This window comes from Geospiza fortis, unplaced genomic scaffold (genome assembly GCF_000277835.1).
Source record: "Geospiza fortis unplaced genomic scaffold, GeoFor_1.0 scaffold344, whole genome shotgun sequence".
Taxonomy (NCBI): domain Eukaryota; kingdom Metazoa; phylum Chordata; class Aves; order Passeriformes; family Thraupidae; genus Geospiza; species Geospiza fortis.
This window is the reverse complement of record NW_005054584.1, coordinates 474374-489829: the sequence shown is the minus strand read 5'-3', so window position 1 is coordinate 489829 and position 15456 is coordinate 474374. Positions and strand designations below refer to the sequence as shown.

Sequence of the window (15456 nt, the reverse complement as noted above, 5' to 3'; positions counted from 1 at the left end):
GCTCTGTAAAATTGCTCCTAAATGGCCTAAATCAGGTAAATTCCAGGGTGAATTGCACAGAGATCTGCTGACGTATTTAAAGTGGGTTGAATTTTTTGAGGGGAGGATCAGAGGTATTAAATTGCTTGACAAGCTCAGGTTGTATTTCTAATTTGCATTTTTGCAGTTCAGTCAAAGAAAAAGTCATTAACTAAAAAGGAGGCAGAAGTAGATGGAAAGTATGGGGGTGTTCACTGCTGGGATCTGCTAAAATTGTTCAGAACAAAGAGGAAAAGGTATCTGTGTGAGCCTTAGGTATCTCCACTTGTTGCAGCAGACCTCTCATTAGGGGCAGAAATGAGCCAAGACACAAACTCTCATTTGAGAGTTGAAGTTAGATTACAATGTGGTTGCAGCACCAGCTGGATAACACACAGGAGAAGGGAGAAAAAACCAGTTATGTCCTTTCACTGAACTTAGGAAGAGAGTATTAGGTCTTACTGTCAGCCCTGAAAGGCAACATACAGCTTTTTTCCATAATACCCATTCACAGGCACTTCAGTCTGTTCTTTGACGTTCAGTTAAATGATTCCACTTATTTTTTAAGACTTTAGGAGGGGATAATCCAGTACAATGGTGCTTTGCTTAAATTCAAAGTTATCTGTACTTTGAAAGCCAGGTTATAATCAAATAATTGATAGTTCTATATGAAATATGGAGGTCTCACAGCTCCACTGCTGTGGTTCAGCTGGTGGTACCTTGTACCATGACCAGCATCTCGCAGGGAATGAGCATGGAGTGACAAGACAAGGCAGAAGAACTTTAAGCTGAAGGAGGTCAGAGTTAGATCAGATGTGAGGAAGAAATGATTCCCTGTGAGCCTGGTGAGGTCCTGGCACAGGGTGCCCAGAGCAGCTGTGGCTGCCCCATCCCTGGAAGTGTCCAAGGACAGGTTGGATGGGGCTTGGAGCACCCTGGGACAGTGGAAGGTGTCCCTGCCCAGGGCAGGCAGTTGGACTGGATGGGCTTTAAGGTCTTTCCCATGCCAAACCTTTCCATGATGCTGTGAGTTACAATCACAAACTGGTTTGGGTTGGAGGGATCTTGAAGATGTTGTGGTTCCAACGCCCTGCCATTGGGACTGTTATCAAAGCACATAATTATTATCCTCTGTATCTTCAATGTGCCTGTACAATGACTTGAGGCAGGATTGTAGTTTTCTGTATTTACAGGTGAAAGCCAGGTTTGTGCCCCTTGGAGATGTTTCAAGGGTAGTTTAAAAGAAGTGGGGGGTTAAGGACAAGGTTAAACTCAACCTCCAATGAGTGAATTTTGGTTGGGAGTTGCTCCCAGCGCTGAGCCAAAGGAAACTGGCTGTGCCCAGTACCCTGCAGCTGCCTCACCTGGGCACTCCTGAGTCTTCCCAGGTGGGCAGTGCAGAGGTAGATCCAGCTGTTCCTTTCTGTCCCAGATTTGTAAGTCAGCTTAATTTGAATATTTTTAATATCATGGTTGTGAAGACAGAATATGAATGCACAATAAGCTGTGGAGCCATATCCAGGGGATGGCTTTTACCAAAAAATGTACCTTTAAAAATGTAGTATACCTTTTAAAGAAAGAAATAACCTTGGAAATAAAAATCTCTCTAGTTTTTATTTTACATAAATATCTCTGTTCTGGCTTGGGCTCCTAGAGCCAGTGAATGCCCACAGATTGACTGTGGGTGGTCAGCAGTTCCTCAAATTGGGCCATCCGTTTAAATTTGTCTCTCTTAAATCTATCGGATTCGCGTCAGCGTCGGTTCAAGCAGTGCAGTGGGGATTCAGTAACTCAGACAGCTTACGTGGACTTACTGTATCATCCATTTTCATAACATTGAAGCCACGGTGGAAGGACAGCTCCAGATGCTCAGCTCCCAGAGCTGGTGGTGCTTAGGAATGCAGTCGTGGTTGCATGGGAGATGCTCCCGGGTTTTTAATTTGCAGTAGTGCAGATGCGACATCCAAAAATTGCTGTAAACTTCTGTGAGCTTAAATGTACTCTGTGAGATTAAATGAGAATTTCTGGAAGCAACTGGCTTAAATTTCCTGAGGTTTTGTGCATGTCCCAGGTTCCATGATTTGTGGGTTTCAGTTACAGTTATCAAAGAGCAATATTTTATTTAAAGTAGCATCCTTTTACTGTTGCTGCAGGCTGAGTGCTGGAGTAGCCCAAACCAGGACAGAGCTAGGAAATGGAGATGGGCTCTTTTCCAGATTGTACATTATCAGATGAATAATTAACTGTAGACTAATTGCAAATCCTAATTAGTCTCCTATAACTGCACTAAGCACAGTATTACTTCAGTGTAAAGTGGTAAGAACTTGACCTTCAGGCTTTAACCTTGCTATTGGTGTGAGCAGGGAGAAACTTGACTTTCAGAACCCAAATTACATGTGTGATACTACAAGTCAAAAACCTCCACAGGTTTTTGTTCCTCCTTTTTTGTTATAAAATTAAAAGGATACAGAAATGCCAGTATATATGCCAGGCCTTTTCCCAGTGTGCATTGCTAGCTAGAAGCTTGTCTGTGCTGCTTTCCTTACAGGTGGTGGAAAAAAAAATAGAAAAAATCATTAAGAATGTTGGTTTTTGCCTGTTTTGCAGACTTGATGGGGAATTTGTGGCATGGCCCATAGGGGGAGTGCAGGAAGTGAGTTGTATTTGGAAAGACTTGATTTCTGTATGACCATGAGTGTTTTGGGGACAGCAGGCGACAGTGGAAGTTGCACTTCTACAAATGTATTTTCTATCCTGGTCTTTCCTGTTAACTGCTCAGTAGCACAGGTTGGTTGCTCTGCAGCTCGTGGAGCACCTTCCAAATGGCTCTCGTAGCCTTGTCCTCTCTGTGAGAAACAAAGGGAAGAGAGCAAACACTCTTCTCCAATGCTGGTCCAGAAAATCTTGTTCCCTGGTAGCTCTAGTGCTTCTGCTACAGGGACAAGATATCTAGGTGTGCTTCCATGGGAGGTGCTGAGAAAATAATGAGCAGTGAGAGGAGAAGCAACAGTTAACATTGGAGAAAACATATATCTATGGTACATGACCTAAAATTAATGACCAGCACGGAGTGGTAAAACAGACTTGAATAACGTGAATAACCTGAAAACCCAGATACTGAGGGTACACAACAGGTACAGGTGCTGTGTCGGTAAAACCACTGAGCAGCAGCCAAAAGTAAACAATTCCTGTCTGAATCTGGTTTTCTTGTGTTTAGGTGATACTGAGCAAGAGCTGGGACCCCCTCCATCCGTAGATGAGGCAGCGAACACACTCATGACTCGCCTGGGCTTCCTCCTTGGAGAGAAAGTCACGGAGGTTCAGCCAGGGCCCCAGTACAGCATGGAGGTGCAGGACGAGAACCAGGTATGGCCCCTCTCCCCCTGATCCCCAATGGCATGGGTTGGGATCACTGTGAAGTTTGGGAGAGGGTGGTTATTGTCTAATTCCATGGCAACCAGGTGTCTCGGTGTAACAATGAAATAAATAATGGTGCTGAGGTAAAGGTTGTATCTCTTCATCTCATTCTGTGAGTCATCCTCACAGAACAGCAGGCCGTGGTTCAGGGATCAGCCATGTGAGACAGCTTCTGTTGTTTTTCTGTTTCTGCAAATGTAGGAGTGGGCAGTGTTTCTAATCAGATTATAGTGACCAAAATAATCTGTACTTGCCTGGCATCTTCTCTGTGATATTTCAGAAGTACTTCAGTAGTGTTACATAAAGACTTACAGTCTCTGCAGAAGGGAGGGGGAAATAGTAATAGCTTGATTTTACAGATAGTCATGGTTCTTGCTCATATTTGCCCAACAAGGTGATTTCATGCTTGAAAACAGATAAAGAAGGCAAATCATAAAATCCTTATTGTGATGGAGCTTGTTATCAAGCTGGAAATCCTTATTGTGATGGAGCTTGTTATCAAGCCCCTGGCTGGCTGGAAAGCTTTGAGCTACAGGTTTTGTAGAAACTGCCTGAGCCTGAATTTCTCCCTCCTTTTCCTCAGGTATGGACAATTAGCAGTTTTGCTGAGAGTGAAAATAGGAGGCCTTTCCTCCCCCACCCCTTTTTGTATTTAAATTGACAGATGGCTAATCCAGTATGTAACAGAAGAGCACAAAACTCATCAGCCACTTCCAATTCCCTGTTCTTTTAATTGTCATTGGGTGATTCTGCATGAGTCACTGAGATATTTAACAAAGATGTAATTCTGAGAACCTGAATTCCTTAAAAAGAGAGTCAGTGAAAAGTGGCCTGTCCTCAGCGCAGAACAGATGTGGACCTGTTGGAGCAAGTCCAGAGGAGGCCACAGAGTTGGTCCAAGTGCTGGAGCCCCTCTGCTCTGGAGCCGGGCTGGGAGAGCTGGGAATGTTCAGACTGGAGAGCAGAAGGCTCCAGGGAGAATTTAGAGCCCACTCCAGTGCCTAAAGGGGCTCCAGGAGAACTGGACAAAGGCCTGGAGTGACATGAATGGCTCCCACTGCCAGAGGGCAGAGTTAGATGAGATACTGGGAAGGAATTCCTCCATGTGGAGGTGGTGAGGCCCTGGCACAGGGTGCCCAGAGAAGCTGTGGCTGCCCCTGGATCCCTGGCAGTGTCCCAGGGCCAGGTTGGGTTGACTGACTGACACAAGACGTTTTTGATCTCCTGCATGAGCTAGTTTGACTGAGAGCCAAGAAATGGGATTTTGTAAAGTTTTTGCCTTTAACACATATGTTACACTTTTAAGACTTCCCATTCAATTTCTTAAAGCAAGTTGTGGATTTAAAATAGACTGTTCTATACATTGGGCTAGAAAATGTCCTTTTAACAGGCGCCTATTTCAACTGAATACTTCAAAGCCAAGCAGAGCTTTCTACTATAAATGGTTCCTTTTGTTGTTACCTTTTGACAGAAATTAAAATCCAATCTTTTTTCTAAAGCCAAAGATGTCTTTGGAGAATAAATAAAAGAAAAAATCTAAAGAGAAATAACAGACTTGTCCTCTAAACTAGATTGGTATCTTGGGCTGTGTGCTAATTTTTGCATGAAAAAGTTTTCCAGGGCCTTTGAATGCTATTCATGTTCAGGAGAAGATAAAGAGAGGCTGGTTCCTCAATTACCAAGTTAATTTTTTCCTTTCTTTGTAAGTGTCTCCCGATGTCAGCACTTGCCTTGAATCCTGGGATACTCAAGGTTGGAATTGACCTCGTGAGCTCAACCCATCCATGCACCCCTGGAGGCAGGGCTGCCTTCAGGGAGGGACTGTGGTTCTCAGGGCTCATCCAGGCAGGGTTTGAAGATCTCCACTGATGGAGATCAGTGGGCTCTCCTGACAGCCTCTCTTGGGGCTCACAAACTTTAACAGTGAAAAACATTTTTCTTCTACCTGGTAGAAAATGGAATGAATGGAAGCTGTGACTGCTGCTCCTTGTCCTTTCCCTTTCCAGTTCTGAGAGGAGCGTGGTTGTGTCTTCTCTCCAGGCCCTGCAGATAGTGGAAGGGTGTAGCTATCCTTGGATCCAGTGTACCTTGTCCTTTCTGTAGGCTGAATAAACCTTCTCCGTCAGCCTCTCCACCTCAGCCCCAGCCATCTCACACTTTTGGGGCTCTCTTCTGATTCTGCCATCTCCCACTGGCTGTCTCAGCAAACAAATCCCATCCAAGCTAAAGGTGCTTCTGAATTGCAGGAAATTTTGGTAAAACCTCTCCAGATCTCCATCCCACACTGAATTTCTTCCACTGTCTTACTTCCAATCATGTTGAAAATCATGCAATGAGACGTTTATGGGATTTGCATTAATTAAATTAATTCTTCTATTAGCCATTGATTGATTAAAATCTGATTGAGACTTTGACCAGTAGTTTGCACTTGAATCTAAAAATTAGAACAATTTGTTGGGTTTTAATGTGTTAATTTACATGAGCTCAGCAAAGAAAACGTTCTTTGTATCAAAAGCTGCTGCTTGTTATTCCAGCCATGCTTTGCCTTCTCAGGCGAGACAATAATTATTTGCCATCTCACCAGTGCTTAAGCTGAAAGGAAGATAAGGAGTGGGATTATTTGCACTGAAACTGCCCAATCTGTACCTCTCTACGATGCCCAGTTGCCTTATTTTGAATATATCTAAGGATATATTCTCTAATCCAGATTGTAATAAAATAGTATGTTTTCTGTGCTCTTAATCATGATTTCCTTAATGGGAGATCCCAAATACTGAGGATTATATCCTTTTTCTCCTACTTTTTGGGAAATTCTTTCTAACTGTATTGTCTGCCAGAGCAGCACAAAGGACACCGAGGTTCTGGCAGAACAGAGTAATTTTTCAAAATTCAGTGAAAATGTGACAGATGAAACAGCAGCAATAATAATACAGAATGTTCTGTCAATGGAAATTTATATTTAAAACTCACACAGAGGAACATTTTTCTATATCAATACAAAAATAAAACATGTCAATCAATGCCAAGTGATATACTGTGTTATTTCATAATTTCCAGTTGCAAGGAGCTTGTTCTTCAGGAGCTGCATTGATAACACAGCAAATAAAGGAACTTTTATCACTTCTGGCATTTCATGAAACAATAGTTTTATCAGCTGGAGGGAAGATAAGTGTACCATCCTTGCACTGAATTTTAATTTAGTTTAAAGTACAATGATTTCTATGTTTTAAAGTTAGTGGATATTATTTTGTACTGAGATAAGTTTCAGTGGGGATTTGTTTAAAATGACAGTTAAAACAAAGACATAGAAAAACTCCACCATAAAGAATTTATAATAGTAATAAAGCTTTACATTCTTGAACATCCCATATGTAAGCTGATCAAATGGGATTTACCAGTGGCACTTTAAATAGGATGGAGAGAGGAGAGAGTTGCTTTGCTTGTCCCAAGTACTTCAGTAGAGATGACCATGTGTTGGGAGCCATCATGTACACTGTGGGTATTTCAGAATCATTGGATCATTAAGGTTGGAAAAGACCTGCAAGAGAATCAAGTCCAGCCTTTGACTGAATCCCACCATGTCACTAAACCATATCACAAAGTGCTACATCTGCTTGTTGTTTGAATGTTTCCAGAGGTGGTGACTCCACCACTGCCTTGGGCAGTCCATTCCAATGCCTGACCACTCTGTCAGCAAAGAAATTTTCCCTAATATGCAACCCGAACCTCCCCAGGCCCAACTCCAGGCAATTTCCCCTTATCCTGATGCATGTTGCTTGGAAGAAGAGACCAACCCCGATGGATACCACAGGGAGATTATAAATGAACACAGAAATCCTCACACAGTTCATTTTCTGCTGTGTCGGGATGTCTGTGTTAATACACAAACCTGCCAGCAGAGCTGTGACATTGGCACTGTGTCCCTGGTTTGCTGATGCACTGATCCATACTGGGGATATTCTCTAATTAGGCTGAGGTCGATTCAGCTCCCTCTGGCATGAGAGCAGAGCTGTGGGGTGGCCAAGGGGCTGCCCCATCCCCCTTGCCAGGGATGCTCTGTGTTGCCTCCAGCACCAGGGCAATTCCTCTCTGAGTAAGGATTTTTACACAACCCATGGGGATACTTGGACAAAGGAGGTTTTTTTCCTGCTGGTTTCTCGTGGTAGCTGCCATTATGGTGTCCTTATATAAAACACCATGTAGACCTTTAAAAAAGTCCCTCCCCAGACATTTTTTAAGTTTCAAATATGGAATAGGGAGGAGGAAAAAAAAAATTAGAGGTCAAGCCTGTTATGCAGTTTGCAGGTATGATGCTTTCTGTGCCGCAGAGAAGGGGATACAAAGCCACACAATTACATGGGGATGTTGCCACAGAATAAAAGAAATCTCATTTAATCAAATTCCAGATGGGGAATGAACCTCTGCTGTTCCTTCCTTGGGACCAGGCTCATTGTACAGTGAGTGAAGTGCTGCCTGCTGAGCCCAGCTTCAGCCAACAACAGCAGTGCAGGAGAAGCTGCTGTGCTCTGCACTGTCCCCTGAGCCAGGGAGATGTGGGCTCACCTCCCTCTGCAGAACCCTGAAGATGAACTCAAGGGAGAATGACTTGGTGAAACTCCCATTTTTTTAATGCTTACTTTTTGCCCATCTTTGAGGGGTGATGGACTGATCCTCTTGAGGGTGAGGCTCCTCCAGTGCCCACCCTGTGAGAGGGTGCCTGTTCTGTCACTCAGTCCTGTGCAAGGAAAGTGTTGAAATTACCTGTTTATTAAAAAAAAAAGCTCTGAAGTCCAGTGTAAGGGCGATGAACTTGGTGTGTTTGGTACACAAGAAGCCACCTGCGCCTTGACCCTGCACAGCAGTTTTGTCCCCTGCAGATGCTCCAGGATGTGTCTTCAGCAGGGAGAAGCTTTTTCCAGAGGAGCTTCTGTATCCAGTAGCCTGCAGTTAAAACAAGGGCTCTGTCATATATCAAATTGAATTCAAGAATGATTTTGGATTTTTAATAAATCCATCTCCCTGCACAGGATCAGATGGATAAACTCCTCCAGGTTCCTTGCACACAGTATCCTGTAGAGTCTTACCAAAAATCACTTTTAAAACAGCATCTTCTTTGTGCTGCTTTAATTTTCCATATTATTGAGGGTTTGTTTAAATTTTATCTGGTAGGAAAAGCATGCCTGGGCAGGGAAGGGCCATCTGGTATCTAGATAAAGGATCTCTGTTGTTTTCCTGGAATGGAGGAAACATTTATAGAGCAAAATAAAAACTGCGGCCCCACAAGGGTTCTGAGCAGATGGAAGTGGCCCAGAGGTCTTTGTAGGATTTCCTGGATATGGTGACTGTAACTGTAAGTAAAGGTGAGATCACACTGTGTGTTTCCCTCCCCAGAGCTCTCCACTTGGAACAGAAGCACCACATTTACCTTTCTGTCACAGTTTTTGCTTATTTGTGCTTTTTTCTTTTAAGCTTTCAGTTCAGTACTAACAAAACAACCAAAACTGATCGAGTACGGAATCAGGCTTTTGATAAATACTGCTATTTATGTTTCCTGTGGCTCCTGTTGAGCATGGAGGCTGGGATCTCTGAAGCGTGAAGGAGAAAACGAGCCCAGTGTTTGCCACAGGTGGGGGGTGGCCTAACGGATGTTTTCATTTCAAACTCTAAAGCACTTTTTAACCCCACCAGACAAAGCAAATCCTCAAGTGTGAGCTATAGAAAGCCTTTCCCCCTGGCAGTGCCTGTGGTGAGTGATGTGTTCCTGCTCTCCCCCGTTTTGCAGAGCTCGGCGGTGACGCAGCGCATCAGCCCCTGCTCCACCCTGACGAGCAGCACGGCCTCACCGCCGGCCAGCAGCCCCTGCTCCACCCTGCCACCCGTCAGTGCCACTGTCACAGCCAAGGACTGCACCTATGGGGCTGTCACCAGCCCCACATCCACGCTGGAGAGCAGAGACAGCGGCATCATCGGTGAGTACCGGGCCGTACTCTTCCTCCTCCTCCTCCTCCTCCTCCTCCTCGCTGCTGCTGGCTGAGCCCCAGTGTGCTGGGCTGGTGTAACAAAGCTTGGTTTACAGTCAGAGAATCCCAGGATGGTTTGGGTTGGAAGGAATCTTAATGAGCATTCAGTTCCACCCCCTGCCATGGGCAGGGACACCTTCCGCTGTCCCAGGTGAAGCCCCATCCAGCCTGGCCTTGGGCACTGCCAGGCATCCAGGGGCAGCCACAGCTGCTCTGGGCACCTGTGCCAGGTCCTCCCCACCTTCACAGGGAGCAATCCCTTCCAATATCCCATCTAACCCTGCCCTCTGGCAGTGGGAAGTCATTCCCCCTTGCCCTGTCTCTCCAGACTCTTGTCCCAAGTCCCTCTCCAGCTCTCTTGGAACCACTTTAGACACCAGAAGGGGCTCTGAGGTCTCCCTGGAGCTTTCTGTTCTCCACTGTGAAAAACCTCTGTTCTCCCAGCCTGGATTCCAGGCACGTCATCAACTCAGTGATGCTCTGGACTCACCCTGTTTCATGTCCCTTGGGAACCCCAGAGCTGGATGCAGTGCTCTATTTAGATAATATTATTTATCTGTCTTTGCTAATTAGGGGAGTGGTTTTGCATTATTCAGGTTTATACTGCAGTGACCAAGGTGATCTGTACCCCCTCCATCTTCCATTTCTCATAGGCAGAGCTACATAGTACTTGGTGAAAATTGGGATGTATGAGGTTGATAACGTCACATCAATTAATTTACTTTTGGAAATTGTTTAAATGGTGCAAGAGGAAGCCTTGGGCAGGAGCTGAACTAAATTATCACAAATTTCAGTGAATTTCTGTAGGTGCTGTAGCAGGTTTTTCATTTGAGTGATCTGTGGGTTGCAGGTGTAAAGAATCTGGAGAAAATATACACAGATTAATTTTGTTCAGTAACTGTAGAGGCACAATGGGAAAACATTAATGTTTATATGATATCAAACAGGATGATTGTCACTTGGGTGTCTTTGCCACATGTTCTAGATTGAGTATTTCCCCAGCTTAAGAAGATTTTATTTTGCTAACAATTTATGTAGTGTTAAAAAAAAGAAAAATAAAGGCAGGTTGATAATTTAGGGAGGTTAGTTGCACTAGTGGTTAACATTTTGCTTGGCTGATCAGGGAATCTGGGCTTAGTTCAGCTCCTGGATGCCACAGCAACCCTTGCAGCACTTCTGCCTGCGTGATCTTAAAATGCAAATGGGTGAGCTATTCTGAGCTGTGTGCCGAAGTAGGTTAATGAATCCTGGCAAAGTCACTGCAGGATCCCACCCCCTCACTTCCCTGCTCACCATATCCCACCATCAGAGCTGCACTTTCTCCCACATCCAGCCCCAAAACTGGGCTGGGCTAGAGGGTCACAGTGAGTACAAGTGGGTGTTTGATCCCAGCTGGGTCCTGCCTCTGCCCAAGCTGTCACTCGGTTCTAAGAGCTGAGCAAAGGTTGAAAGGATTAAAAAAAATTTACAAGGTCCAGATCTTCAAATTCAGATATTCTTTATTTGTAAAAGCAATGAGGAATGGGGGAGAAGGTAAGACAAGAGCAGAGGTAGGAGCAAGTCAGCCCTTTCTTGTGGATGCCATGGAATTCTTTCCATATAAAACAGAATGGCTGGTGAAAATCCTGACCTGACTGTAACCTCTGAATAGCTTCCAGGATTTTTTGGCTCTCACTGTGTAAAAGCAGCCAACTGTTAATGTTCAAAAATGTGCTACTGAAAAGAAAACTGGTCAAAGAATCATGTGCTGCTCTGAGGGAACTTTGCACCTCACAGCCCCTCCAATGTGAGCTTGGAAACTTTGCTGCTGGGATGCAGCAGAATGCAGGAAAATCTCCACCAGTCTTAGCAATCCTTTGAAATAAACAGCAAACTTTTCTTGCCAGCTTATCCAAGTGATGTTCAAGCAGCACTTTATATCATTAGCAGCAATCTCCTAAGGAATGGCTGTTTTCCACGTGGCATCTTCCTGTAGAAGTGTGTTCAAATGGGGCCACACGTTTTCCCTGTGATGATCTGCACTCTGTCCCCTGCTGAAGTGTCAGGGGATCATCCTGTGCAGGGACACAGGTATGAGGAGAAAGCAGCTTCAAAGGGAAAGCAGTGAGCAGTGGAAATCTTCTGGCCCCACTGCTGTGGTGAAGTGCACAAGTCTGGTACTGTATGGATGAGATGTCTTCACTCAGATTTTGTGGATTTATTTGATGGAAAATAACATAAAAAAGGAGCCCATTCCCTCCTTGGGATCCCTGGCCTGTAGGTTCTTCCAGTTACTCTTTTTGCTATTTTTTTCCTTTTATTCCTAAGCTTTCATCATGGTGCTGCCTTCTACAGATGTATGTGTTTCTGGGTTAAAAATAGGTTTGTTAATAAATTTGTCTAAGTGCCTGCTAAGCAAAATAGATGCTGCTATGCAGAATAGATGCTGCTGACAATGAAACAAGATGGATTTGTTTCCAACTTCATCTGCTTTGAGAAGGGAACAAAGCTCAAAAGGCACATCAAGATAAATTTAACTCAGGTTAAATATTTTTGTGATCATACAGTTAAAGCATTTGAATTCTGACATTCTCATCAGTATTATGAAATGCTCTGTTAATAATGAATAACATTTCTGAGAATTACAGATCTTTTTTTGAATCTCAATGGCTTCTAGTTGGGCTCATTCCCCAAAGAAAGTTGGGGAATGATCATTAAGGCTGCTGCCTCTGTATTAGAGTTGGGACCTTTTTAACAGATTTCTTTCATGTTTACAATAGTGGAGTGGGCTTTACAACATTAATTACCTTGTTTCTGCAAGTAATAAACTGCAGTTTCTAAACAGAAGCTTTGCTGAGCTGTTCTGTCTCACAGTGTTTGCAGGGAGCTGGGCCCAGGAGGTGGGAGGGTCTCGTTCTGTTTTACCCAGACCTTGCATTTCTAGCCTGAGCAGCAGCCAGGATAGAGCCCTGCAAGGCAATCATCCCATTTGTCATCCCATTCTTTATCCCATTCCTCATCCTGCTTGTCAGCTGGTGCAGCAGGGAATTCAGATCTAGCACAGAATGGATTTAGGGTCAGGTGATGCTACTGTCGAGGTATTTTTCATTTCGTTTTAGGCCTTTTGCGTGCTCACCATGATTTATAACACCTCCAGGCCTGACACAGAAATGGCTTTACCTGTTTAATGTCTGTCTGTTTGTGGGATTGTTTATTTGAATTAAGCCAGTGATCTTAATTGTCTTTTTCTCCTATTTGAGACCACTGTTGATAGAGAAGTTAAACATCCAGCAAGTGGTGTCGATTTTGGCCTCAAGCCTTGAGCAGGACACACCTCAGGGGTTTTGGGATTGGTTTTTTTTGGTGTGGAAATGCCGTAAACTCACTGCCTGGTGGTGTCCAGCAGAGAATAATGTTCTAAAGGTGCACCAAGGTTGTTGGGGCACAGACAGTGTGTGACTGCACGAGGCTGCTGCCTGCCCTTGGGAATGGTTTGGACTTCCACTTTCTGCCTGCCAAGTTTTTCTGTTTGGCAGCTGGAGTGGTCTGGGGTGATGAGGCTATATTTAGGTGTATCCTTCTGCGGCTGAGTTTATGGAGGCTTATGTAGATTAGGGTAAAAAATTTATTTCACTCCTTGCCAACTTGTACGTGTTAGCTGGGACATCTCTAATGGAATGAGGCAAGAGGTGCTGAAGTGAAATGAGGTTAATTCAGGCTGGGTTTGGAGCTCGTTGCAGTGCAGCATATGAAAGTTCATTGCTTTCCTGCAGTTATTTCTTTAAATCAACAAAATCCCTGTTTCTTACTTGAGGCACCATAAATCTTTACATATAATTAATGATAGAGCTGTTGGTCATTGTCACGTGGGACCTACAAAAACTGCTTCTCCCACAGTTACAGCTGGAAGGTGAATGTAAAGGTTGATGTTTTCCAGGCATGGTCTTTGCCTCGAGGAGAATTGGATGGGATGGTAAAAATTCCCTTGTGTGTTTGACTAGAGACACATTCAGTTGAAAACCTCCCAGGGCATAGGCCAGCTTGCAACTAAATGAGAAATAATATTTGTGGCCTGTAAATATACAAAACTGTCTTGAGACGTGTAGTGCTGTTTGTAGGGCTGAGGTGCTGTCTGGAGGGGGCTGCTGCTGCTTCCGTACAGCTCTGTTATTTCCCCAAAGAAATCAAAATATTTCACCCATGTTATTTGCAAAAAGTTCTAATCAGAACTTTTGTTTCCAAGGGAAACAAGACCACACTGGAAAAGGAAAGTTTGACGGAGGAAACACAGGAGTAAATCTTGAGTGCTCAAAGCAGGGTGGGATTGTGAAGTGACTCCAGCACTTCTGGAGCGTATTCCCTCCTGGCACCACAGTCTATGTGCCTGCAAAGCTGCTTGAAGCTGGGGCAGGTGGTGCTGGTGCTGTGGGTGGGTTGGGATCATGGGGACAGAGATTCAGCAAATCCCAGGATTTGCTGAAAAAAAAGCTGCAGACAGGATTGCAGACGGGCACCACACTGCCTGCGCACTCATACAAGGGGCTTTCCATGGGATATCATTCATTATGTGTTTTCCAGCAGTCAGAAGATCTGGATGCCTCAAATTCTGTCTGTGCTCACATTAAATAGCGTGAGACTGCACCAGTGGAGACTGGAGACACAGCTACGTATCTATAAATACACAGATCTATATGCACACACGTCTATATTTATGTCCCTGTGGTATTACTTGGGTGCTATAGAGAACCTCAGCTGTTTGTGCATGTCACGTTTCTCTTGTTCTGTGTGTGACTCACACACTGTCCCATCCTTCTCCATCCTTGCAGTGTCTTGTTTGCTCCCAGCTCACCAGCGCACACTGTGGTCGGCATGATCCAATAGAGCAGGGCCCAGGCGTGGCAAAGTTCTGATTTTTTGTTCACCAGGGTTGTGCTTTTTTGTCTGGATTTAGCAATTGAAGAGCCTCAAGTGTTCTTCCTTAGCCTCTGGTGCCCTGGTGGATTCCTGCTATGGCACCCCAGTGTGTCCCACCTGTCCCTTGGAGACTGAGGTTGAAGGATCTGCCTCTCTGCAGATGGCTTAAGGCAAAAATTCCTGCTCTTTGACAGATTTGAGTTCATCAGTTTATCTCTTCCCAGTTTAGAGCACGCTGTCAGTTCAAAGGTTGCATTTTTTTTGAGCATTTGATTAATGAGGTGTCCTTGTGTTTAAAAATCATAGAATTAGAGAGTGGTTTGTATTGGAAGGGGCCTTTAAGGACCAGCTAATTCCAGTCCCCTTGCACTGTTCCCAGGTACCACATCCACATGGTTTTTGAATGTTTCCAGGGACGGTTATTCCATCACTGGCCTGGACAGCCAGGACTTCATCATCCTTTTAATGAAGAAATTTTCCCTAATGTCCAACCTTCACCTTCCTTGGTGCAACTTGAGGCTGTTTCCTCTCATCTTGTCAGAATGGAACGGAATGGAAAAGAACGGAATGGGAATGGGATAAAATGGGGTGGGATGAATAGAATAGAATAGAATAGAATAGAATAGAATAGAATAGAATAGAATAGAATAGAATAGAATAGAATAGAATAGAATAGAATAGAATATTTCAGTGTGAAGGGACCTACAATGACCACCTGATCCAACTCCCTGACCATTTCAGGGCTGCCCAAATCTTTGCTCTTCCATTGTATTTATCTGCCAATCTGGCATTCACAACTTTTCTCCCCTGAAGATCACTCCACATCTTAGTAGTTGCAGGTAAAGTAAATTTTCTGAAATTATCTTTCTGAAATACGCTTTCTCCAGTTGTCAAAGTGAAAGTGTAGTGTCTGAGCAGCTCTGGGGGTCACACTATGGGAGATGTGCTCAGCATGTCAGTTCATGTTGCTGACTCACAGCTAACCTGATGCTTTTGCTTTTTAACTGAAGTTAAAATTATTTTGGTTTAAAACAGCTCCTAGAAGAGATTAAATCCATAGAGCCATCACTTCAGCATGTGTAGCAGCACTTAGATCATCCAGGGCTGT

General features: G+C 44.2%; 1 protein-coding gene across 1 annotated transcript in view; it reads left to right on the top strand.

The window, feature by feature from the left end:
• TANC2 (tetratricopeptide repeat, ankyrin repeat and coiled-coil containing 2) overlaps positions 1-15456 on the top strand; it is a 142836-nt gene that overhangs the window by 72204 nt on the left and 55176 nt on the right. Inside the window, exons 7-8 of the mRNA XM_031064389.1 lie at positions 3236-3384; positions 9218-9404. Of these exons, the coding sequence (XP_030920249.1) occupies positions 3236-3384; positions 9218-9404 (336 nt within the window). The remainder of the gene's footprint in view (positions 1-3235; positions 3385-9217; positions 9405-15456) is intronic.